General features: G+C 43.4%; 1 protein-coding gene and 1 pseudogene across 2 annotated transcripts in view; one reads left to right on the plus strand and one right to left on the minus strand.

The window, feature by feature from the left end:
* r3hcc1l (R3H domain and coiled-coil containing 1-like) lies at nt 1-12,492 on the plus strand. The gene is made up of 7 exons (XM_083655361.1): nt 1-44; nt 636-1,162; nt 1,521-1,708; nt 2,231-2,301; nt 3,325-3,420; nt 6,810-6,950; nt 8,534-12,492. The coding sequence occupies exons 2-7, from the start codon at nt 692-694 to the stop codon at nt 8,584-8,586; spliced, it is 1,020 nt and encodes a 339-aa protein (XP_083511487.1). The 5' UTR covers nt 1-44; nt 636-691; the 3' UTR covers nt 8,587-12,492.
* Nucleotides 12,493-16,810: 4,318 nt separating this feature from the next.
* The window catches only part of LOC310793773 (lysyl oxidase homolog 4-like), a 34,379-nt pseudogene continuing 24,298 nt past the window's right edge, over nt 16,811-26,891 (minus strand). Inside the window, exons 10-15 of the transcript XR_014553949.1 lie at nt 26,678-26,840; nt 24,579-24,822; nt 21,383-21,498; nt 20,340-20,476; nt 18,093-18,204; nt 16,811-17,955 (exon numbers count right to left, since the gene is read on the minus strand). The product of XR_014553949.1 is annotated as a lysyl oxidase homolog 4-like (transcript). The remainder of the gene's footprint in view (nt 17,956-18,092; nt 18,205-20,339; nt 20,477-21,382; nt 21,499-24,578; nt 24,823-26,677; nt 26,841-26,891) is intronic.

The following is a 26,891-nucleotide window of genomic DNA, read 5'->3' on the forward strand; positions in this document are numbered from 1 at the left end:
TGCGACGAAAATCTGTAAACCCTAAAAAACCAAACCAAACGCGGGTGAGCGAAAAGATAAACAATTCTACTAAAATCATGGTTGAATGTGACTTTATTATTGAAATTAATACAATGGGATTCTAAAGAAGACAGAGATTAACCGTACATGCGCGTAATGAATGAACACCATTCATAATTTACATGCAGTTTGAGAGTAACGTTAGCTAAAATGCTTGCTGCAGCTAGCACCGTAACGATGATGGCTGTAATTTCACCAGTAGCGCTCAGATTCTCGCACACATCACTGTCTGTACTTGCAATTAAAACATGAACATTACTTTTCGCTACTTAGACCTTCGCTAGTCAAATATTAACGTTATATATATATATATATTATATTTATATATATAATATATTATGTTATATAATATAAATATATATAACATATATTTATATGTGTGTGTGATTTGTGATATGTGATTATACCGTGTCAATATTGGACAGTGCTAAACGTTGTTGAAATGTAGATACTGTCCAGTCATCCAACAAAACTCGAGAATTGAGAAGAATTACATTATTAAAAGCATTATGGCATGACATGAGTCACATGACTAATCTGCTTGATGGCATGTCTTCTCCTCTCTCCTTCCACAGTTCATCTAAGTGTTAAACGTTAGATGTTGTTGTTTGAATAGCAGCATCATTTAGCGATGGAGTCAGACCAGCCCAAGGAAGAAAGTGCTCCATCCGAGCCCTCGACCGCGACCGCGTCAAAGAAGCCAGATAAGGCCCTCTACATGCCCAAGAAACGACAAGATGCCCCCAAGGACAAGCCCCAAGCCCAGGGCGATGTAAAACCACGACCCAGGCCTCGCTACACAGACAAGGCACGGAAGAATGCCAAGAACAAGAAGGACAAGGCTGGAGCAGGGGGAGAGGCTGCAGCGCCTGTCGGAGGAGAAGAGGACGGGGACGTGACACAGAATGGTAATGCCACAACCGGTGAGAAAAATGATCTCTTACAAGATGCAGAGATGCAGAATACTGGACAGCCAGCCTCAGTCGATCAGGAAGAGGACACAGAGCTTGCCTCGCATCTGGAAGGAGAAAACGAGGAAGACAGTTGGGACACCTTGTTCAACGATGACGGGGATTGTCTGGATCCACACCTGCTTGAAGAGGTGAGTGTTTGGTGTTTTTTTTGGTGTAAATTTTGAGTGCAGTGGGTGTAAAGTAGGATAAGTTCTGGGCCGGGGCCTATACTGTATATGAAGTGACCACCTGTCTTTGTCCCATTAGATTTTTCAGTTCTTCTTCTGGTAGAGGGGAAGGGATAGCGAAAGTAATATAATGTCATTTGTTGAATTTTGCAAAGCAGTATCGCTCTTCTCATTCTTCAATCTTCTAAACGTATTTGCCTCCGAATTTTCTTCTTCTCCTCTTAATGCCACATATCCCCTTCTTCCTCTTTCCACTTCTTGATCCTCCTCTCGCATCTGTCCTCATCCATCCATCCTCACACATCCCTCAACCTTCCAGCTCGCTGTGAAGGAAGGTAGAAAGAAAAAGTCCATCCAGGAATCCAGGTTCGACTATTACAACACGGACCGAGATGGAGACGAAGACGTTGACCTCACAGAGGACGAGCTGTCTCACATCGTAGAGATCTACGACTTTCCTCCGGAGTTTAAGACGGAGGACCTTATCAAGCTTTTTCAGCCCTACCAGTATGTACCTGTGCCAGTGTAACAGCAGGGCTCCATCCGTGGAATGTCTGGATTTGAAGGAAAATAGAAAAATGCCTTCAAAGTATTTGAAACAAAGAGAAAAGAAAAGAAAAAAAAGGCACCCACATTTTTGTAAAGGGTCAAATATTAGGCCCATACATCTAATTTTGAGCAATGTCATTTCATACAGTACCCCCAAATCATGCTAATTTGCAAGGACAAATCTTTGCTAGTTTCGAGCGCTCAAAAGATCTATGTTGTTCTTTTAATTACCACTGGGTCAGTGAATCAAAGGATGTGTTTCAGCGCCCCCCAGTGGTAATGAAAAGAGTGCTAGAAACTAGCAAAGATTTGCCCTTGCACTCGCACTTGGGCGTAAGGTATGTCCCCAAAGTGTATACGTTTAATCTTCCTCTGGTCTTAGTACTTGTAGAAAACATCTCAACCCCTCTGTGTGTGTGTGTGTGTGTGTGTGTGTGTGTGTGCGTGTGTGTGCGCGCGTGCGTGTGCGTGCGTCCATAGACAGAGAGGCTTTGACATCCAGTGGCTTGATGACACTCATGTCCTGGGCCTCTTCTCGAGCCCCATAGCAGGTTAGTGAATCACTTGAATGTGAAAGTACACACCATGTTATACCAAAGTCTGAACCTCTCTTTATAACACAGTCTTACACATTTTGTGTTAGGGATGTACAGTACCACTTAGACCATACATGGGCAACATACGGCCCGCGGGCCGTATGCGGCCCGCGGGCGCCCCCTGTGTGGCCCGCGATGGAATTGCAAAAAAAAAAAAAATTTTTTTTTTTTTTTACAGTGCACCTGAACGCAACATGCAAGATACCCGCTGAATAAGTGTCCAAATGTTCATGTCATTCTGGCCAATACTCTTCTGTTATAGCATTTCAGTCTGGAATATGGAATATATTTCAATAATATTTATGACTAAAAGGCTAAAAGTAATCTCATGTGTAAGAAATGACTGTTCTACATTGAAGTAGAAATTTAAATAATTAACTTGTTGGTTTTGGATTTATTTAGCTTCAAGAGTGCATTTTTGTTCTTGTGTGACCCTCAACACAGGCTTTGAGAATCCCGGGCCACTTACTGATACTTAAGCTTAAAATAACCCACTCATATTCTGGTTTATTTCAAGAAAAACATTTCGGCTAGTGGAAATTCGAATTGGCTGGTAACTTTAAAAACTAGCAGCCATATTGGCAGGTGGTGAAAAAAGTTAATTTCAAGCCCTGCAGAGAGAGCAGGTGGTGACATAGGAGTGCGTGAGAAAAGGATCAAATATTGGTGGTTAAGACTGAATAATGACATCACAACTGTTAATTTAAAATGAGTTATTCCTCTAAACCTGGCTTCAAATGCCCAAAATGTTTCGCGCTGGCGCCGTTCAGCCCTCAGTAAAATCTGGTAGCGAGGACATTTTTTTGTGGCCCTCTCTATCATCAAAGTTGCCCATCCATGGGTTACGGCGTGACAATATTTGTTCGGCCCCCGGCAACAATCTGGGTTTCTCATGTGGCCCCCCATGAAAAACAGTTGCCCACCCCTGACTTAGACAGTCACGGCAACATGTTGACTTGTGTGATCCGCCCTTTTCAGCTCGTGAAGCCTTGACATCCAAACATCCTCTGATGAAGTTGAGACCACTCTCCAAATCCTCCTCCGCCATCAAGGCCAAAGCCCGTAGCTGCTCAGGTACATATTACATCTGTTCTGTCATTTTGTCATCAATTTGTCCGTTGTGCTCGCCTCGGCCACTAACTTCATATCGTACACCAGGGGTGGCCACTAACTTCATATCGTACACCAGGGGTGGCCACTAACTTCATATCATACACCAGGGGTGGCCACTAACTTCATATCATACACCAGGGGTGGCCACTAACTTCATATCATACACCAGGGGTGGCCACTAACTTCATATCGTACACCAGGGGTGGCCACTAACTTCATATCGTACACCAGGGGTGGCCACTAACTTCATATCATACACCAGGGGTGGCCACTAACTTCATATCATACACCAGGGGTGGCCACTAACTTCATATCGTACACCAGGGGTGGCCACTAACTTCATATCATACACCAGGGGTGGCCACTAACTTCATATCATACACCAGGGGTGGCCACTAACTTCATATCATACACCAGGGGTGGCCACTAACTTCATATCATACACCAGGGGTGGCCACTAACTTCATATCATACACCAGGGGTGGCCACTAACTTCATATCGTACACCAGGGGTGGCCACTAACTTCATATCGTACACCAGGGGTGGCCACTAACTTCATATCGTACACCAGGGGTGGCCACTAACTTCATATCATACACCAGGGGTGGCCACTAACTTCATATCGTACACCAGGGGTGGCCACTAACTTCATATCGTACACCAGGGGTGGCCACTAACTTCATATCATACACCAGGGGTGGCCACTAACTTCATATCGTACACCAGGGGTGGCCACTAACTTCATATCGTACACCAGGGGTGGCCACTAACTTCATATCATACACCAGGGGTGGCCACTAACTTCATATCGTACACCAGGGGTGGCCACTAACTTCATATCGTACACCAGGGGTGGCCACTAACTTCATATCATACACCAGGGGTGGCCACTAACTTCATATCATACACCAGGGGGCGCCAACCAGTCAGAAGCCCCTTTTACACAGCCCGTGAAAGCCGTGATCATTGTGGGATTATTACGCCTCGCCTCCTGTGTAACAGTCACAGGGACAGAATGGTGAGTCATTTTGTTACACCTTTCGTTCCGCCAATGGAGGTAATATCAGCGCTGAATCGACGTCTGTTTAAAAGGGTAAGCCGCGGGAAGACGGGAATCTCAGCTCATTCATTAAAAAAAAAATGACAAGAGGACTGAGGGAAAACCACCTCCAGATTGAAGTTCTACGATCAGAAATAAGTTAACCAAAGCACCTCTGCAGTCTGTCTTGCCTGTTGTGCGTTCCCTTACGAAAAACAACTAACGTTAGTAGTATTCAGACTGTGCTCCTACTATAGTATATATCCCAACTCTGTGGCGAGTCACTGGAGCAGCTGTGCGCCTCGCGTCACCCACCGTGCCTGAGATGAGCTCTGCTGCTCTTCTGAAAGTGACATAAGCAGACAGTCCAACTTTTAAAAGTTGAAACCAAGTGGTCTATATTGACGCCGATGCCGATAACATTGTTAAAAGCAAGATTGCAGCTGTTCGCGCGCGTCCAGTCAACACGCGTTCAGAACGGACTTCATTAGGCTACTTCACAACAGGGAATATGCTTTACAGAAAACTGGAACGAAAGGTAAAGAAAGCCTTGTGTTACCTGTAGCTTGTAATACACGATGCTGCCTCTGTGATCCATAAAGTCAATCAGACGCATATCGAAGGTTGCTCGTTAAACTCTTCGGACGTAATAAGCTTAATAAGCCCCATGGTTCACGCCTCACTTCAATCCGGGAGGGGTGGATGCTGTCTAAAAGCACACTGCAGGGTGGAAAGAAGGCTTGGTTCTGTGTTAAAGTGCAGAGGGGACCTAATGGCAGATCTTCTTTACACCAATACTGCCGGATCTCTGTGTAAAAGCGACTATTATTGACTAAAGCTGTGTTCACACCGAGATATTTATTTTTCGCTCTGTCACTCGATTCAACCCTTTGGAATCGCTCCGTCGCTCTGTTTAAATCGCTCATCAACAGGCACACGAATTGACGGACATGTGGGGGCTGTAACGTTACGCAATGTCATGATATTTGTCCATTACGAGCCACCGTCATTGTTTACAAGCTAAAGCCTATCAGCGTGCTCCTAATGCGAGCTCCATACCGGTAGTACAGACTTCACTTCATGTCAGCCGTCAGCCTGTCAATGCGGTTTGTTGCCACACAATAAACCAGCGGTTTGTTCCAAGCCAGTGTGATCCTTGACTCGCTCTCACACGGCAGCCAATCAGCGTTGAACGGCGAGCGACTGATGCCAGCGTAATTTCGCTCGAGTTGGGATATTTCATCTCGGACGCCCAGCGATTTTTCTCCCGGGCGAATATATGCTCAATCGCTCGTTTGCATTGACTTTGTATGTAAACTCGATGCCAGCGAAAAACTTTAATAGGTCGGTGTGAACGCAGCTTAAGAGGCAACAAAATAGCTGTGGTACTGCAAAAGAGCCACATCATGTATCAGGCTGTTCTCCTTCACTGTTTTGTACCAGGAGGCGTAAAACACTCGGCTTTCACATCAGAGACCGTGGTTCACATCCCAGCGTGTTCAAAGTCAACCGCAAGGCATATTTAACTTTTTATTTTGCTATTTAACCTGAACCCAAAACCATAACCCTAACCTGGCTTTTTAGCACAGGCTGCAATGTGCCACACCACTTGATATGATGCTAGTATTGCTGTCTCTGAGAGCTTTGAAGTGGTTGGCTCTCACACTGAAGCAGTGGTCTACATCGAGCATGACCTGTAGCAGGCAGTGTGACACGCGCGTGCATGCACACACACGCGCACACACACACACACACACACACGCACGCGCGCGCACACACGCACACACGCACAATTTGATGTGAATTGAAGAGCCGCATAAGAGCGAGCAAAGAGCGGCTCGAGAGCCTCGGGTTGGCCACCCCTGCCATACACTGACAGCCTGACTACACTGACAGCCTGAGTGGGCTTAGCTACTCCCAGAGCCGTATACGTAGATAGAAGAGTTCCGACATCTCCATTCACTCCAATGGACCAGTTTTTTACTCTCAAGAGTTCCAGGAAGTAAGGTCCTGGATTAAGCAGCACTGTCGAGTTGCAGCAAAATAGACAGTTTGTGTTGTACTCTGAAAGGGTTTTCCCCCCCCCTTGAATCAAATTGTACATTATCAGCTTTATTTTAGCATGCAAAAGTAGCACGAGACCCATTCCTGGCTGTTCATTGGCTAATGAGTCTCGCATTTTGGTCCTCTGCTGACGCCACTCTCTCTCTAGAGGACACTAGCTACTCCTATCTACCCCCCCCCCCCCACCTGCATCTAATGAAGTTTGAACTCTATCCGTCTTTATTCTCTTGTCCTCCCACCTCCCAGACTACCTGCTGCCTGCTAAGGAGCGGCCTCAGACCAGTGCAGCGATGGCCCGCAGGATGGTGATCGGAGCCCTGGGTGTGAAGAGCAACCAGCCAAGGGATGAGCGTGATGCTGAGAAGAAGAAACTCCAGGATGCCAGAGGTAGGTGATCTGATACACAGGGAGATGGTCTCCCGGCACATGGAATCATACCCTGGTCATTGGGCAATAGCATCCGCTGCGTTAGCACAGAGGTTAGCAAAGCAGGTGTATGACCTAAATGCTGTGGATCTTAATCTTGGGCTGGCTGGCTGGGGGGGGGAGGTTATGGAAGTGAATGAGAAACGCTCTTCTCCGCCCTAACACCAAGTGTTGAGGTACATGGACCACAATTGCTCCAGCCAAGTTGCTCTTTGGCCAACAGTGGAATACTGCATTTGTACTGGACAGCTCCCAGGTGTCAATGGGTGTGTCAATGTGTGAGTTTCAAGGAGGGCCTCATTGAAAAAGATTTAATGGTGCTCAGTCAACCCTTACCTGGATATACTGTATGTACATGCAGAAGAAGAAAAAAAACAGTCCCTGACAGTTCCAGTGTTTGCAACACAAGGTTTCCACCACTAGTGGGAGCTGTCTTTAAACTTTACAAAAAAAAAGTGGCAGGCAGAGTTGCCATAAATAAACAAGACTAGACTAGTTGCAATTTGATCCCAAGATAAGTTTGCTCTCCTTCCTGCTCTCCATCCTTCCTGTCCCGTATGGGCCATGCAGATCATAACAAGTCTATAATCAGCATAGCGGGTCGTTTCCCTTCACAGTAGGAACCTAAGTATATAGGCGCAGAAAACCCACAAGTGGCCGTCCAGTGAACAGCCAGTCAGCGGTGAAGTCAGAGGCCTTGAGCAGCGCAAACTAAAAATGGCTCCTTTTGTTCTTGGCTTAACTGTTACTGTTGTGATCTTAAGTGATCTTTATGTAAGATCCCAACACGCACAGTGACTGTCTCACTGCACAAGTGTCTCATGCTGAACACCGTGTGCTTAGAACGAACGCCACGTGGATCCTATTCAGGGATTCATTTACGACCGTTGCTCCCAGTCTGTCGAATTTGTACAATGTGGCAGAGACAGTTACACGAGAGATTTGAATGATAAACAGTGTTGGGGGTAACTCATTACAAAAGTAACATATTACATGTAATATATTACTTTTAGCAGTAACTCAGTAATATAACTTATTACTTATAGGATCTCGGTAATATTATACCAGTTACTTTGTCACGTAACTCAAGTTACAAATTGAGTTACATTTTATTAAATCAAAGCACATATTTAAAAAAAGATACAATCATTTCCTAATCAAACTGTGTGTTTTTTTTGCAAATAACCACTACAGATGACAATAACAAAGGAAAAGAATAACATTTAGAATTTTGGATTGTTTACACTGACTTCAAATTATTTTTCGGGATGGTTCCGGGGCAGCGATGTCATTCTGTTGCTGCTGTTGTTTTGGTAAAAGTAATGCAAAAGTAGTGTAATAAGTAACGAGTTACTCTACACACAAAGTAATATTGTAAAGTAACTTATTACTTTCAACTGAAAGTAACTAGTAATATGTAATATATTACATTTTGAAAGTAACTTGCCCAACACTGATGATAAATCACTAAGGGTTTAGGTAAGAGTTTGGCAGTTGGATGTTGACTGTTACAGTATGTGTCTCTGTTATCTATCATCTTTCAGATCAAAAGCGCGTGGCAGCCAAACAGAAGGAAGATGCTTGGGAAGGGAAGTGACAACAGACAAGAAGTTACCCCCCCACTCTCTGTTTTCACTCAGTTCCTTGCTCCAGCATGGGCTATAATAGACATCCCTGTTTCTCCTTGACAAAGGACATCCTACTCCTCCTTTTTCTTAGTTGCCCCCACTCCTTCTTATCACATCTCTGCCCCAGAACTTGATTCTCACCCTTTTTTTCCCTAACTACCCTTCGATCACACCGGGAAGCGTAGCTAGAAACGAGTCACCACCAAAAAACCCTTGTTTTCCTATGGTACACAGCGCGCCTGGCACGTGCTAATCTCTGGTAGTGCCCTGCTGCCTGGAGCCGCACGTCGTGTTTTCCTGGGGGGTTTTAGGGGCGCATTATAAAAGTTACAATCTTTTAAACTTTTTCAGCGCAAGGCGTAATAAGGCAGCTGATATTAGCGGTCTTTCACCCGGTTGCGCACACAGCCCTGCTGCACAGGCCCCTAAGCTGTTTTGCCTGACGCGGTCTGCCCAGAGCCGTATAATAGAAGAGTTCCGACATCTCCATTCACTCCAATGGGACCAGTTTTTTTTCCAGGAAGTAGAAAGTGGAACTCTTGAGTAAAAAAAAAAGCAGCACTGTCGAGTTGCAGCAAAATAGACAGTTTGTGTTGTACTTTGGAAGGATTTTTCATCCCTCGATTCAAATTTTACAATATCAGCTTTATTTTAGCATGCAAAAGTAGCGCGAGACCCATTCCTGGCTGTTCATTGGCTAACGAGTCTCGCATTTTGGTCCTCCGCTGACGCCACTCTCTTACTAGAGGACACTAGGTCTGCCTAGGCATTTTTGAAGCAGATGCGCCTATAGACCAAATCACCGTGACGTCACCATGTAAACAAATTTACTTCCGGGTACCACTTGGGGAAGGCGGCAGGTTTAAATGTGCGTGTTGTCAAATAAATGCTGTCAAACCCTCTCGTTGTTTTCGGCCGACTACTTTCAATTTAAATGGTTAAACGGTTGGTAAACATGCTTGTCCGACGTATCTAGCCTTTCTTCTGTGTTTGTTTTATGTAGTGTTAGCTAGCTAATAACGTTTGTTTGTCTGTCAAACTCGCTGTTTTTTTGCAGAGTCGTTAACGTTACAGACAGAGTAACCTCGCGTCACCAGGCTCTTCTCGGCGAGAAAGAGCCTGGTACAGACAGAGCTACTGACGCCACGTCAATTTAATTTTGCTTCAAGTCTACTCTAGTCTGGTCCAACAGGTAAATTAGCTAGTCTGGTCTCCACTAACGTTAGTGAAAGTGTTGTTATGAATGATATTAAACAACAACACAACACGGACGAACCATTTTTGTCTTCTTTGTCTGTTTTTGTCTTCAACACGTCAGTTTGTGCCGTCCACCGCCATTATAATGTGTGGACCTCAGGGGTACCCGGAAGTAAATGTAAACATCCCGCTGATTTGGTCTATACCAGGCGCTTCTCGGTGTGACCCCCTTAGTCCTTCACCCATTACCACTGAACATCTCATCGTCCACATCAGATGAAAGCATCTTCCCAGTGTTCGCTCACATGTGATCTCCACACTTTGTCCAAGGCCAGCGGTGCTTTCACATCTCTAACATTCTAAGTGTTCTGCACGACTTTGTCATTGTTGGTAATAACACCAGGGCAGCAGCAGAAGTTTCAGGTTGTAAAGGTCCAATATTGTATGATTTGAAATTTCCTATATACTGTATACATGTTTGATCAAAGATGGAGATCATTAAAATGATCCATGAGGCGAGCAACAAATATTCACACTTTGGTTCATGTAGGGTTACAAAAAAATGCATGCATAATGGAAAAGATTAGTGCAAGTAGATATTGAGTTTCAGTGGCTTAAACTGAATATATTACACTCATTGAAATGGCTGAATAAAAAAAAAAAAAATTGTTGAATAATTCAAAAATAGAAGATACAATTTGAAAATAAATGCAATGGCTTGATGAATATGACATTGAATTTAACTTTTATATACAATCAGGTGTCCCTATTCAAATTCAGCTTTTGTCATCATTCGGATTCAGCTTCCTGAGACATAAACCCCCCCCTTCCTGAGTGTGGACTGAAAGGCAGCCGCCTCCAGCGCTCCAGCTCAGCCCACCACAAGCTGTGTCTGCCAGTTACAAAGTCAACATGTGGCCTAGTTAGCTGCTCGCTGTGGGATAGCTACTGTATAATGGCCAACTAGATTACTGGAACCTACATTTGTATTTATATTTCTAAAACAGACAACAACTAAACAATACTAGGTGATCGCAGAGTAGCAAACTAATGCAAGGGTTCCCAAACCTTTCAGCCCCCGAACCCCAAGATAATGGTGCCAGAGGCTTGCGACACCCCACTATCCCCCGTAGGTGGTTGAAGCATACAAACGTTTGTGTGCACATGAGAATTTTGTAAACAAAACAAACAAAACCTACAGTAACAATTATGGTTCAAAGGTGCTCTTTTTAATCATTTTAAATTGTATTTCACACATTTTGTAGTTCACACATTCTTTAGGCCAAATTTCACACATCCTGGAAATCATGATCTCGCGACCCACCCAGTGGTGTCCCGCGACCCCCCGGGGGGCTCCGACCCCCACTTTGGGGACCACTGAACTAATGTATTGAGCCTTCTGTGCAGTCCAGTACTAGCGGCTTGTCACTTTAACCAAGTTGGGAGAATAAGACTTGATCACTGGCTGAGGAGCTGAGCGAGCCACAGTGCCACATGGCTTGTGATTGGCTGAGGAGCTGAGCGAGTCACAGTGCCACATGGCTTGTGATTGGCTGAGGAGCTGAGCGAGCCACAGTGCCACATGGCTTGTGATTGGCTGAGGAGCTGAGTGAGCCACAGTGCCACATGGCTTGTGATTGGCTGAGGAGCTGAGCGTGTCAATGTTGACATTCCTCCACAACAGTCATAGTGTCACATGGCTTGTGATTGGCTGAGGAGCTGCACAGTGCCACATGGCTTGTGATTGGCTGAGGAACTGCACAGTGTCACATGGCTTGTGATTGGCTGAGGAGCTGCACAGTGTCACATGGCTTGTGATTGGCTGAGGAGCTGCACAGTGCCACATGGCTTGTGATTGGCTTTTTAATTGAAGAGTCTGAGCCCCTGGCAGCTGGAGGAGGCACCTGGATGTGTCTGAATCTGAATTGCGACACCTGAATTTGAATTAGGAAAGCTGAGTTTGAACTTATAGTTCAAAGTTAATTTTTTTAAATCACATTTAATTCCAAGACACTACATTCAGTTTCAAATTTTGCCTACAGATTAAACTTTTGTGTTGATTTATTCAACAAATAATTTGTATGTACATTTATGTAAATCCAATCTCTGCTGTCACTAATCTCTTCACATAGATACAAAATTTCCAAAGATGTATTGTGAATTGTGAGTTCAGCATTAGGAGTAAGGAATGGAATTATGTTTGTTGTTATCAGTGTCCCCAATACGTACATTTTAGTGTCCCCAATACATTACTTTTAACTTTACAGATGCAATTCTGCAAACCCACAGAATACTAACACAATGAACCAGTAGATGACGTGACAGTGAAATGTACATGGTAATTTGATCTGACTATTGTTTCATTTAAACATTTCTATTTAAACGTGTATAACTGATAAGAGTTTGGGAAAGTCCATTCATTAAAAAAAAAGTGTTTTATTTATTAATTTTTCATGACCCATCTGTGTATTTTAGTTGTGATTTCCTGTAGTATCAGTGACTCTTTAAGTATCAGATATCTTTTATGTCTAGTCACCAAAAACCAAATGGGTATACTGATTTGTTATCGCTTTAGCTTGCAGTTGAAGCTTAACATTTGTGAAACATTTTGCAAGTCCCGTCAGATCTTGCGTTCCTCTATTAAATTTGGTCATTTAATAAATCCTTTTTGATTACTCTGTCCTGGGTATTTTGTCAGTGTTCCAGCCTAGCCAACCGGAAACCTACTTCTAAAAATGACCTCCGATGGGGAATCTGAGCAAGCGTACACCTAGTTACATCCCAAGTCAACACGTAGACCTCCCTGTGTGCTGTTGTGTTCCGCCAGCCGAACGCCAGCTGGCCTCAGCCCAACCCTTTGGCCTATAGCTGCTCTTCACTGCTCTTTACCAGCGTCGTGTGAGATCTCAGCCCCGCCCATAATCGCAAGCTTTACTGAAGCTTTACGAGGAGGTGATGCACCACAGAGCTGCCTACTGTGTGCCACACACACAATCATTAGATTAAGTACACAAACACAAACCACTACGCAAGTGGTGGTTTCAAGTGCCAACTTTGCCCTAGAGACATGCAGCCTAAAAAAGGGCTGCTGTGTCACGGAGCAAGTGAAAATATTGGGAGATGTAAGGGTGACAAATACATAAACACAGTTATGGTCAAAATGAAGGAATATGTCATGTCCCACCACAACAAACGACTCTGCTCGTTCTGCAGGGCATTTCCTGACATAGAATATATCCAGTCATCTTTTAAGTTCCAGTGCAATGATTTAAGCTCTAGAAAAACAAACACAATTTGTGCTTTGGATGGTTGGATGGTTAGATGCTAGATGCAATTTGTAGGACTGAGTGAGAGCCGAACCTTCCCTATGACTGTCCCTCCACTGCAGCCAGTAGGCTATTTATCTTTTTGGGGAACAAATATCCACGGTTCCAACTTTGGCACTCAGCAACGATGGAGTCACATAGATTTTGGCTAGTTATGCTAAGTATAGCTACATGGCTATTGTACGACAGACATGACACCTGAGTAACTATTCATACTGCCGACCAATCAGAGGAATCCATAAGACCTGGGTGCAGGTGCCATCATTTACACCAGGAACTACAATAGAATTCTAAATCAATCTGACTCGGTTGGCAGTGTTGGGGGTAACTCATTACAAAAGTAACATATTACATGTAATATATTATATAAATAACCACTACAGATGACAATAACAAAGGAAAAGAATAACATTTCGAATTTTGGATTGTTTACACTGACTTCAAGGCGGTTGAAATTATTTTTCTGGATGGTTCCGGGGCAGCGATGTCATTCTGCTGCTGCTGTTGTTTTGGTAAAAGTAATGCAAATGTAGTGTAATAAGTAACGAGTTACTCTACACAGAAAGTAATATTGTAAAGTAACTTATTACTTTCAAATGAAAGTAACTAGTAATATGTAGTATATTACATTTTGAAAGTAACTTGCCCAACACTGGTTAAGGTTAGTAGTTTGTAATAGTCATTTGGATCCCTTTTCCTCAACGGGCCCTTTGGTAAAGCATCACATGAATTTGAGAATACACTGAACCTTTAATTAAGGGGGATGGGCAAATTCAAAGTACCGCTTACAAACAATACAATCAAAACGACCATAACACCATCTGTTAACATCAAAATCAACATGTTCTTAAACGGTAGCGTCAGAGAGGTGGCCATTTCATCACATCACAGTTCAGGGCCTCTCAATAACATGTGATTCTTCTTTGATGCGGAAAGATCCTGTGGCAGCAGCACTGTGTGGAGGTAGATGATCTTTAACCAGCACCAGGAACACTGTGTGGAGGTAGATGATCTTTTAAAACTGCACCAGAGACACTGTGGAGGTAGATTTTAAATCGAATTTTCTAAAAATGTAAACTAGTAACCTTGGTCAAGAAAATGAGTACACAGTCAGAAACCATGCATTAAAAGCATGTCATGAAGAAATGTATTCTGAAGTTTATCTTGATAATGCCATGTACAAATGTGTCCCTGATTTTAATTAAAACACTTTATTTTGGCTTGTCTTTTTAAAAGAGGGGAAAAAAACAAACAGACACACATGTTATGAACTCTCCTTTATTGTCTCAAGTGACATTTTGTCTGACCTTTATCAAGACGTTCAAAATGACCAAACATGCCGGGTGTCTTTTATACCCCTCACCGCTGATGGGGCGAAACAGATTGTGTGCCCATCGGAATGATGTGAACCCCCCCACAGGCTAATCAACCAATCATATTCACCTTATGTAGCCCCACCCACTTGACCCAATTGTGTTATGACTTCCTGTTCAAAACACCGTGTGTTTTACCTGGGTCACTAGTACTGTACTGTCACAGGAAGTGTAAACACTAGGGGTGTCACGATATTTCGTCGCACGATATATCGCGATATCGAAACGTCATATCGATATCGTCAGAAAGAAATGATATCGTAATTTTTTATTTATTTATTTTTTGCTCCTGAATAATAACAGAACAAATTTAGCAGAATCAACACGCATGAGTGAGGCGGTACACTACTACTGGCATGGAAAAACAGCTCAAGGGGTACATAAGATTACATAAGTTTAGGGACCATTGAGCATGAGTTATTTAAGAAATAGATTGTATACTTTATTTTTCTTTCACCATGCAACAAACATTTAGTTTGTGACAGTGTGACACATTCTATTGCAAGAGAAGCATTATCTTCCATGTTGTTTTCTAGTTATTATAATAACAATTTCCAAAAACAGCATTTGTTTTGTATTTTGTGTATTTCAAATGAAAGACTATTTTTCCAGTATTTTCCCAGGGCTCCCTTGAAAAGAGGTTTCGATTTCAACGGGACTCACATGGTTAAATAAATGATAAATAAATACATACAAATTATTTACTTTTGTTAAAAAAAATATTGTTAAAATATCGTATCGTATCGTTATCGTGAACCCAATATCGTGTATCGTATCGTATCGTGAAATTAGTGTATCGTGACACCCCTAGTAAACACAATAGGAAGTAACTGGCTGACCCCTGTGTTGGAACATAAGGTGAATAGGAGATATAAGACAAGAAGGCGGAGCCAGCATGGAGAAGAGAGAGAGAGAGGAGGATGAGGAAAAATGGACAATGCATTTTTCAGCTATAAAGTTAAACAGATGAATGAATGAACAATACCATCACCATTAGAATATTCACCTTCAACTATGACTATACTGTATCAGTCTGCAAATCTGTAACAGGGTAATAATACATGCTGCTTTTGTCATTTCCACATTCACTTTTGAAGAGCTGCATTTATAAAAGTAAATGACCCCTGTGGTTGTCTTTTTTTTTTTTTTATCTTTAAAATGTGAAAATGAATATACACATTCTGTGCCAGCTGACGAGAGGAAAAAATTAGAGCAGAATAAGTCACATCTTTTTTAAAGCATAGTCTCTGGGCTGCTGTGAGAGTTTCCAGACAGTGTGTGTTTCTATGTGTTCATCAGCGGCAGTGAGGTTGGAAACAACCATAAAACATGGGTTAGTTCAGGCTCCCTGGGAAAGGATGGGAAAGCCAGTTGATGGTTGAGACTGACTGTGAAGTCTGTTGAATGGCTGAAGTCAGTTGATGGTTGAGACTGACTGTGAAGTCTGTTGAATGGCTGAAGTCAGTTGATGGTTGAGACTGACTGTGAAGTCTGTTGAATGGCTGAAGCCAGTTGATGGTTGAGACTGACTGTGAAGTCTGTTGAATGGCTGAAGCCAGTTGATGGTTGAGACTGACTGTAGAGTCTGTTGAATGGCTGAAGTCAGTTGATGGTTGAGACTGTGAAGTCTGTTGAATGGCTGAAGCCAGTTGATGGTTGAGACTGACTGTGAAGTCTGTTGAATGGCTGAAGCCAGCAAGAGTTTCAATGGCGCAGCAAAAATGCTGTTTGGATAGGCTGTGGACCTTAAAGGGGCACTTCACCAAAAAACAACGCTGCTTTATTTTGCACATATGTCATCAGAAGACTTGTAATTAATACAATCCAATGATTCAGTGCCAATTCTGATGACATCGCGTGTCCAAATTGAACTGAAGTCAAATCTCAATAACTGTCAAACTAAATGAATGTCTGCAAAACTTTCAAGTTTCCAGATATGTGCGAGATGTGATGTGGAAATTAAATTGCATTGTTTTTTCGGTGAAGTGCCCACTGGTTAATCATTTGTAACATGCTTACTCACTATAGCTGTGAAATGAATCTTGAATCTATATGTTAAGGTAAATGTATATATATATATATATATATATATATATATATATATATATATATATATATATATATATATATAAGGTAAATGTATATATATATGAATATATATATATATGAATATATATACACTTATGACACTTATTTTTAAGAGCTATTGAGGAAATTGCAACATTTATCATTTCTGTCTTCCCTCTACAGTGGTAAAATATGCAATCAAATAACCATGCCCCAGATAACCGCACAGTTTGACAATCTGATGTTTATTCTTTCACTACCATTACCAGGTACTGTTGAAGGTGCAACACCGCGGTACAACCGGATCTCGTGTGATGTTGCCGATGTTTGACAGATAAAGAACAAACAAGTAAAAATATTTATAATAATAATAAAATTAACAATACAAAACACAGCTACACAGGGACAAGTATCAAGTCAAAAGTACACAAAAAGTTAGTATAAATTAGTGACCTACAGAACAATATTCCAGAGAGGTAATATAAAACTGTACATGACAATACATTTTCAATACATTACAATATTTATTCAAATAGGCAAAATAGCACCGTGAAAGAAACATCAATTCTGATTCAAAACCAAAAGAACACACAGTTTTGACAGTAAGTTACTGTGTTTTGTACTGTAGTTTTGAACAGTGAAAGCACAGGACGTACGACTCCAGAGAAGTGAAACTGTACAGAGTTTTTACTGGAAAGTGGAGTACGCGGATGACAGCCTCTCGATGTACTGTAAACATAAAGGTTGTGTTGTACTCATGTGCCTTCATGTCATCACTTTATAGCTGTGGTTAAGTTTTGATCGAGGGGACAACATTATAACTATTAAAATTTCAAGACAACATTCTAAACTGTAAACTACTCAACTAAGTTTTGTTATCATGGTGAGAAAAATGACATTTGTGACTGACCTTTTAGGTCCCACCTATTATCTTTTGTGTCTTTTCCTGTCCCTTCCATCTTCCAATCTTAATTCCACCCTCACTCTCTCCCCGACGTTCTAACAGAAACAGTCATTGGTGATGATGACAAGCTGATCTGGCAATCAGGGATCTTACTTTGCCTGATTTCCATGAAATCTCATCCCCTTCCCTCTCTTGTTCTCCCTCTCTCCCGCCCTCTCACCCTCTCTGCCTATTTACCGGCAAGGAATATTCTAAGCAGGAGGCGTCATCATCATGTAGCATTTCTACGTTCTTCCCTCTTTGAATATTCCTTGTCTTTCAAACTCCTTCCCCTCACGTGTTGAGGTGTGGTGAGGGGGTTTGTTCAGTCGTTCTGTCCTGAGTTCTGAGTCTTCTTCGTTCAGAGGAAGTTGTTGGAGATCTGGCGTTGGTGGTCAAACAAGTCCTCTGCCTCGGCGCTGTACGCGTCACCTGATGAAGGCCAACGGGGGAGAGGCAGCGGAGGGAGGAAAGAAAGCGTTATTGCTTCAGTTGAGGTGACAGCACGCAGAGGGGGGAGTGGAGAGGTGGAAAAATCGAGGGGGGGTTTAGGAGTATTGGTACGGTACCTGCGTGGCAGCCGAACATGAAAACCCGTGCTCCGTCGTACTTGCACCGGCAGCGCATCACATTGTTGTGGAAATCGGCCTCAGCCATGTCTAAGGACGGGTTCACCTCCACCTGTGAGGAGATAGAGACACAAGGCATCTTACTGATGGACAATGGGGGAACAGCTATATTGTAATTAGAAGAGAGAAGCAGTATTTCAGTTGCATAAACTCTAAAGTGCCATTCTGGAACAAACGATTAGAAACTTGGATGACAAAGAGTGTCTGCTAACTATTTATGGGAACATTATCATTTCACTTCAGACAGTTGGGAGGCAACTGACTTGCAATGGGAAAAGACTGCCACAGACTCCCCCCCCCTATGGCTTGGCTCATAATGTAAATTTGGGATTCTCGAAATGCATGGCATCACTTTATCATCTTATTTCACTCCGAGACTAGAGATGACGATGACAGTTTGGGTTGGGCTTTAACTTAGAGCCTGTCATTTGGACGTAGCATGGTTGGTTGCCATGGTTTGTTGTTTTCCACCCTGTCTGTCTGCTATATATACCCTGTCTGTCTGCTATATATATACATGTGGGCAATGTTTGTTTCAATTTTGTCCCAGAAGTGATGTCATCAGTGATGTCACTTGAGCAATTGTGCATTGTGACATCGCTGATGATGTCATAGGCATTGTGATGTCATCAGCGTTGCGAAGTCATCATCCGTTTCTGACATCATAAGTGATGTCATAACAGCAAGTGAGCCCGCACAGCGGGCGAGCTGCAGGGCGGGCGAGGGAGCAGGCGAGACCGCACAGCAGTCGAGTTGCAGGGCCGCGCAGTGGCCGAGCTGCGTATGCGAGCCGCAGGGCCCAGCTCGGCGAGTTGCAGGACAGGCGAGCCTAGGAATGGAGCGCGCGAGATGCCTAGTATTATACATAAAAGCACACAAATGATTTTTCCTGACTTCCTGAGTTTTTCTGCCCAATTTGTGTCGGGAGCTTCTATTTAAGATCGCATGTTTAGAGAGGCCAATGATTTCAGCACATACTTTACAGACCCGGTGTAAAACACCATATTAAGTTGGTGGCAGCTGAGGCCTTTTAAAAGTTCTTGCATTAATGCATAACAAAGGGCCCGCAGCCTCTTTTACAGTACAATGAAAGGTTTGTCACTGTCACATAAAAAGCTGTGAGGTTTGTGCTCCTGATTTTTAAATGACAGAGCAATCAGGAGCAATCAAGCTCTGAGGTGAACGTGACTCACACGGGTTTAAATGCACGGTCCTAAAAATGGCTGCTACCCTGCGTCTCTTGGTAGAGAGTCAAAGAAACACCCAGTGGGCATGAAAGACATAAGCAGGCATCTGCGCACTCCCTCAATCTCTCACTTCTAACACAAATTTATGGCCGACTTTAACGACTGCTGCGCCACAATCGCGACCACAAAGTGGTGCCGGGGCCATTGTTGTCATGGCAACATTGGATCTCCGGTTTATGACATGTATGTGATTATAATCTCTGAAGGAATGACTCAATGTGCGCCCATCCAGTAGAGACGGGCCACTCATGCATGTCTTTGGATTCTGTGTGAATACTCAGAATGTAATGAGGAGTGGTAAGCATCATGGCTTTAGTGCGACTACACGGTCAGAATAAAAAAATAGAACAAACGACAGGGAGTGGCCTGTTGCCACAGCAGAAAGAAACATTCCAAGTGAAGCAGAATAGAGAATCAGATGTAAAGATATACAACTGTAAAATGCTGACAGAGCTTTGGCATTGCCAATAACCCCCGTACTTTCTGAAATGGTGGACTAATAATAGGTCTGCTTTCTCGAGAAGTGCAGGCTAAATTTGCTATTCTTAAACGCGCGCCGCACACACACCCTTAAACTACATACTGTACGTACACCTGAACGCAGGCTGCAGACCCAGCCAAGAACCATTTAGCTGAAATTACAGTCTTAATCATAGCTTTTATCTCGTGTGCGTGTCAAAATGTTGCACTTTTTTCCTTTTCCTTTTTACCTTTTCTCCTTATAGCGTTTGTCCTCAGTTGGCAGTCTAAGGTACTGCAACCCAACTACTGTATGCTATTTCACCATGATGTGTTGATTTTTTTTTTTACTGCCCTTTCGGGATTGTAACAGAATCACACTTGAACATAGATATATCTTAATGAACATAGAACAGGACTAAGTTTACAATTGACTTTGGGAGTTTTTAAGAGAATTCTGTAATAAATCATGCCTCCTGACCTGGAAAATGTATTCACCAGGTCGTACGTCCGTGATGTCAACCCACTGGCAGTCGATGTCATGGCGGTACGTATCCCAGCAGCCCATAGAGATACCCTGCTGACCCATGTTATAGCAGGCATAGCGCTTTTGCAGACCTGGGAGATGAAACATATGGAAACATATGGGAGAGGTAAAATATGATGTGTAACAGCAGCAAACATGGCATTCATGTGCTCTGCTATTTATCAGTGTTGGGGGTAACTCATTACAAAAGTAACATATTACATGTAATATATTACTTTTAGCAGTAACTCAGTAATATAACTTATTACTTATAGGATTTTAGTAATATTATACCAGTTACTTTGTCAAGTAACTCAAGTTACAAATTGAGTTACATTTTATTAAATCAAAACACATATTTAAAAAAGATACAATCATTTCCTAATCAAACTGTGTGTTTCTATGCAAATAACCACTATAGATGACAATAACAAAGGAAAAGGATAACATTTAGAATTTTGGACGGTTTACACTGACTTCAACACGGTTGAAATTATTTTTCAGGAAGGTTCCGCGAGTGGCGCTGTCATTCTGCTGCTGCTGTTGTTTTGGTAAAAGTAGTGTAATAAGTACCAAGTTACTCTACACAGAAAGTAATATTGTAAAGTAACTTATTACTTTCAAATGAAAGTAACTAGTAATATGTAGTATATTACATTTTGAAAGTAACTTGCCCAACACTGCTATTTATGCAGTGAAATCACTGCAAAATCATTTCAAATGGAAATAACTGGTCTTTTCTGGTGAGTTTATAATGATTATGAATAATCTTGAGGAAGACACAATAAGAAGCTCTCTAGCCAAGTCAATTTCGGCTTGGCCCTTAATCCTGCAGTCTGATGAGGTTTATGGTTTTATTTACTTCTTTTTTTTTATCATTTTGTGGTACTATTTATATCTCGTTTTTGAAGTCCGTCATGATGCACTTTCTTTGCCAGGTCTCTTCCAGAGAAGATGGTGTATCTGTGTGATTGAATGTGTGAGAAGACGCATCTTACCTTCAGGACAGTAGGTGTCCTCCAGACAGAAGCTGGCTTTGTGACCTTCAGCCACCTTAGTGCCATTGAGCGTCAGGAGGTCATAGTGGGTGAACACCTCAATGCTGTGGTAGTGCCTGAGGAAAGGGCAGGTAGGAGTGACACATGAGTTGTGGAGGGTTGAAGAAAGAGCGGGACATGGGGGAGGTCCCACTACTGTGATCTGCAATTGACTTTTCATACGTCATCATTTTAAGAACGTTATTAGAATTTCACCAAATAGCCTAGCATTTTTATTGATAGACAAGAACGGAGTGGCCTCATTTAAATGCATGGGGAGTAAAAATCGGAATGCTACAAAATCCTCCCAGCTGCATCCAATCTTGGTGATTATTTTATAGTATGGTTTTCATGGCAGTCAACTGCCAAATATAACTAAGTGGAATATTGCTTTAAGTAAAAGTAAAAAAAATTATAAATCACATGATGCTGAGGGGGCGTGATAACTCATATGACGCCAGGGGGCGTGATAAATCACATGACGCCGAACGGGCGTAATAAATCGGCGTATTTTGACGATCTGGGAGTGAGAACCTGTTGCAGCAGAGGACACAAACTAGATTATTTGTCTTTATTTGGAAATTACCAACTAAAATGCATAAATTAAAGCCAGATAACTCTTGTCACTGTGAATGGCTCCACAATTGGCCGGTTTATGTTGGTCTAGTCTCTGATACTTATGGATGTGATTTAAAATGTAGTGAAGTTTTACGTAAAAATGTACCCAACTAAAACTAAAATAGCTGACTTTAAAAATACTAATACAATACAAAAAGTAAAACTACACAAAAAAGCTACCAAATTACAATAATGTCGTTCATAAGCTACTCTGCTCTTGTTTATCTTGAAGGACCTCCCCGAATAAAGGCAGCCATAATTCATGTTACGATATTGTGGAGACGTTAGATAAACAATGCCAGCAATAGTAAAAAGAGAGAGAGAAAAAGTCAGTTATCCGTTTGCTGCTGCTCTTTCTGTCATGATGGAACAGTTCCCAGCAGAGCAGAGTGCTGAAACTGAAAGTTCAACCATGCATTTGTTGGTTGAGGAGGTGGTGATTGGGCTGCGGCTTGGAGACACTGAGCTGTGCTTCTCGTTTTGAGACGCAGAAACCACAACCGCTGAGATAAGAAGCCAGGCTGGGCTGAGCTCACTCATGGCTTTCTGACTGTAACAACTGGGTGACCAGTGACAAGGAGGTTTATTGTAAACATCATTTTAGTGGATAAAAGATAGTGCTTATTGTGATAACAGACTTTTATACGTCATTTGTTTAGCTATTTATGGTGCAGATCTCGGATATACCACATTATCCCTGCGCTTTTCATCCACTCGCCAAACCTTATATAACTATCTTCTACCGTAAACACTTATTACTTTGACCTCTGGAGACAAGCATCTTCCTGATGTTCTCTCTCCAAATTGGACTCCTCTTCTTCTCATATGGCCTGTTGCCTCTAAGTGCACATTCACACCATACGCCAATCCCATGCTGAAGCCACGCTGAAGCCGTGCAGTTTCATTTCGGTGTCCTTGTTAACTGGCAAGTCCGTTCACACCAGCCGCACACCATGCCACACTGAATCCATGCTGAAGCCACGCTAAAGCTACGCTGAACCCATAGTTTCAGCTTCTGTTCTATTTTCCGAGCATGCACCGCGCAGCAGCCGACGTGCCAGGCATGAAGTCAGTGCAAGTTGTGAGGGGGGGGGGGGGTCCGGTTTGACCGGTTTAGTGTGAGCTCAGCTTCAGCGTGTCTTTAGCATGGCTTTGGTGTATGGTTGGCGACGCGTATGGTGTGAACAAAGCGTAAGCCACTTCAGTCCTGTCCTGTGCCATGGACGAGTCATTTTCAACCCAACCAACATTCCTTTGATTTCACCAAATGCTTCCTCGCTCCCTCTCTGGTTGAAGGCATGAAAGCAGCTGTTGTGGTGTTTTGGTTGGATAAATTCCCAAGCAGCCTCTTTAAACTCTGTCTCTCCCCAACGCATTCTCATTCAAGGCAAACTATGACTGTTTCATCAGGACCCCTTGGTGTCACTCCTTAGCGCGTACCCTTTTTCGTCATTTTTCAATGCCACCAATTATGTTCCTCTGCCAGTTCCGTTCCCCCGCCGTTCATTTTAAAACGTCACGTGGGTTCATTTCAAAATGTCGTGGTTGAACTAAAACAACTTGGGTAAGTGAAGAAACAACATGACATTGAACACGCAGGGATGCAAACTCAGGTCTCCGACGTGAAAGCCAACCGTTGCCTCCACCCCCCCCCCCCCCCCCCCGGGCCTTAGTGCATGTCGAGTTTAAATGTCACACTCCTGTGGCGTTGATTTCAGACATTGTGAGAGTTCTGTTGGACTACCCTGTGCGTCCAAAAACATCTGTCTAGTGACGCAGAGGGACTTGACAGATAGTCAACATAGGAAATAGAGAGCCGCAGGGATGACGTATTTTTGTAGTCAGAACGCGGAAGTCCCGGACTTCCTGGTTCTTCACTGTTTCTGTCTATGGGATTTTTTAATGGGTTTTTGCCGCGATGCTTCAAATACGGTCTCTGGGCAACGCAAGATTAATCAAACGCGAACCAGAGTTCTGTCGGATAATCTTCACACATGAGGACCACTTTCATGAGTTTTGTAGCATAAATGCGAGCCCTAGAAGTAAAAAGCTCAAGGTAAGCTAATCCAGAACTACACACTGTCGCATAGGCTTCCACGTCACGTCAGCACTCAACCTGGACTGTTGTTGATGTGTGCACTGATTACCCCGGGCTGAACGGGGCTGAACCAGGTGAGGGAAAGAGAATTTCCGTGTTCGTCCTTTGAGGTGGTGACGTTATTGACGTATATATCTCCATCGACTCAACAGTGTAGTCTCATTTAGCCGTTTGCTAGCTAGCCGCCCTTTTAACGGCACGTTAAAGCTTCAAAACTCGTAAAAGTGGTCCTCGTGTGTGAAGATGATATTACTAAACACTGGTTCGCGTTTGATTAAGCCAGCGTTGCCCAGAGAGATTATTAGAAGCATCGCGCCAAAAACCCATTCAAAACTCCCATAGGCGAAAACAGTGAAGAACCAGGACTGTTAGCATCGATGATTTCCGGACTCGTTTCTGCGGCTCTCTATAAGAATGGGCTTGCTCCCCTCCGTGTCTCACCTGTGACACTGGTGCCATGTCCAGCTCTCTCTGGTGGCTCTGGGTCTGAAGTCTGCACGGCCCATGTTCATGATGCGTGAGGAGAAGCGCAGCAGGCGGCGGTGTCCGTAGGGCCAGTTCATCCTGGCAGCCGAGGAGGACAGGCAGTTCTCCTCGTTGGCACAGGTCAGCAGGTGGAGCGGCCGGTCCTCCAGGTAGGCCGTCTCCTGGACCAGCTGCGCGTCCAACACCAGGTCAGGAGCCGCTGTAAGGGGGCAAGGGTCAGCATTAAAGGGACAGTTCACCCCAAAAGCAAAAAATACATATTTTCCCTCTTACCTGTAAGTGCTATTTATCCATCTGGATCGTTTTGCTGAGTGAGTTGCTGAGTTTTGGAAATATCAGCTGTAGAGATTTCTGCCTTCTCTCGAATGTTTGTGGTCCTCAAAGCACAGATAGATTAAAAAAAAATAGATTTTTTTTTTTGGAAAAACTGCAATGTAATTTTCTTTTCGACAGAACTAGCTGCCGCTAAACTCAGCTAGCAGGTGTAGTTCGGTCAAAAGAAAAATAGTTGCTACATGTAACTGCTAACAACAAGGCTGAGTTCTGGAAAGAGACATTGCTGTTGAGCTTTTCAAATGTATTTTGTTATGCTTTGAGCACCGCAAACCGAGTGCCATCCAATTCCATTGTATTCGAAAGACAGCAGACATCTCTATGGGACTACGGCCAATATATCTCCAAAACTCGGCAACTTACACCAAAACATTCTAGTTAAATAGCACTACAGCGCAGGGGCGTATGCAGAAATTGAATTATAGGTGGGCCTGGATCAAATTGGGTGGGCCTGGATAGGAAGGGGTGCAGATGCCCGGCCGAAGGCCGGGCCCACTCGGGTGGCCGGCCAAAGGCCGGCCGCCCGAAAAATTTGACGTGTTATTTTACTAAAAATAATGCATTTGACCATCATTTCAAGTAGAATGATACCACCCAAGCAAGAATATTTCAAGTGTTTCAAGTGCTTTACTGAAATATTTGGACCATATAATGATAATACAATTATCTCAACCTTAAAAGGTTACATATAGGTGCCAAATGTTGCATACATGAATGCTTATACTTGTGTGTATACTGTTACTTTATACAGAAATTAGAACCACTGATCCATATACTGCTGTGAGTTTAAAAAATAACAACACTGAGGCTGCTTCAAGTTTGAACAAGACGCCCTCTGGTTTATTTATCCACAGAGAGAACAAAATTCCTAGATGTCATGAAGTTGTCATGCATTAGACTCTGGAGATGATGTGCCCTGCGTTTTTACAAAAGTAACAAAACCATTGGCTAGCAATGCAGCAGCAAGTTTGCCTCTAGAAAAAAAAAAAAAAAAAAAAAAAAAAAAAAATTTTTTTTTTTTTTTTTTTGGGTGGGCCAGGGCAAGAAGTGGGTGGGCGTGTGCCTACCCAGGCCCACCCGTAGATACGCCCCTGCTACAGCGGCCATCTGGGTAGTGTAGCGGTAGATTCCCTGCCTACCAACACGAGGGTCGCAGGTTCGCACCCCCGTGTTATCTCCGGCTTGGTCGGGCATCTACAATACTGTAGATGCAGGATTGGCTGGTGCGGGTGGGAAGCCGGATTGGGGGCGTATATATCCTGGTCGCTGCACTAGCACCTCCTCTGGTCGGTCGGGGCGCCTGGTGGTAATAGTGTGATCGTCCCACGTGCTACGTCCTACCGGTGAAGCTCCCCGCTGTCAGGTGAAGAGAAGCGACTGGCAACTGTGCATGGAATGGGGCAGCAGGGGGAAATTGGCCAAGTATACAATTGGGGAGAAAATGGGGAAAAAAATCAGAAAAAAGCACTACAGCTACAGGTAAGAGGAAAAAGATGTCTTTTCGATGAGAACTGCTGTACAGTAAATACGTGTCCGTGTGTGTGCTGGCTCACTCTCGACACAGGTGAGTAAATACAACGTGTCCGTGTGTGTGTGCTGATGCTGGGCTCACTCTCGACACAGGTGAGTAATTACAACGTGTCCGTGTGTGTGTGCTGGTGTTGGGCTCTCTCTCCACACAGGTGAGTAAATACAACGTGTCCGTGTGTGTGCTGGCTCACTCTCGACACAGGTGACTCCGGCGGCTTGCCCTCTCCTCCTCTGGGACAGTAGACGTTGCCGAGTTGCGGCGACACTGCTGGATGGACATCTCAGTGCCGACGCAGTGAGCTCCACTGAGAACCAGCTCAGCTGCATCTGCTGTGCCAGGCAGTACCAGGTCTCCTGCACAGAGAGACGCGGAGAAACACACACACACACACACACGCACGCACG

This window comes from Poromitra crassiceps (assembly GCF_964638095.1).
Source record: "Poromitra crassiceps genome assembly, chromosome: 19".
Lineage (NCBI taxonomy): Eukaryota > Metazoa > Chordata > Actinopteri > Beryciformes > Melamphaidae > Poromitra > Poromitra crassiceps.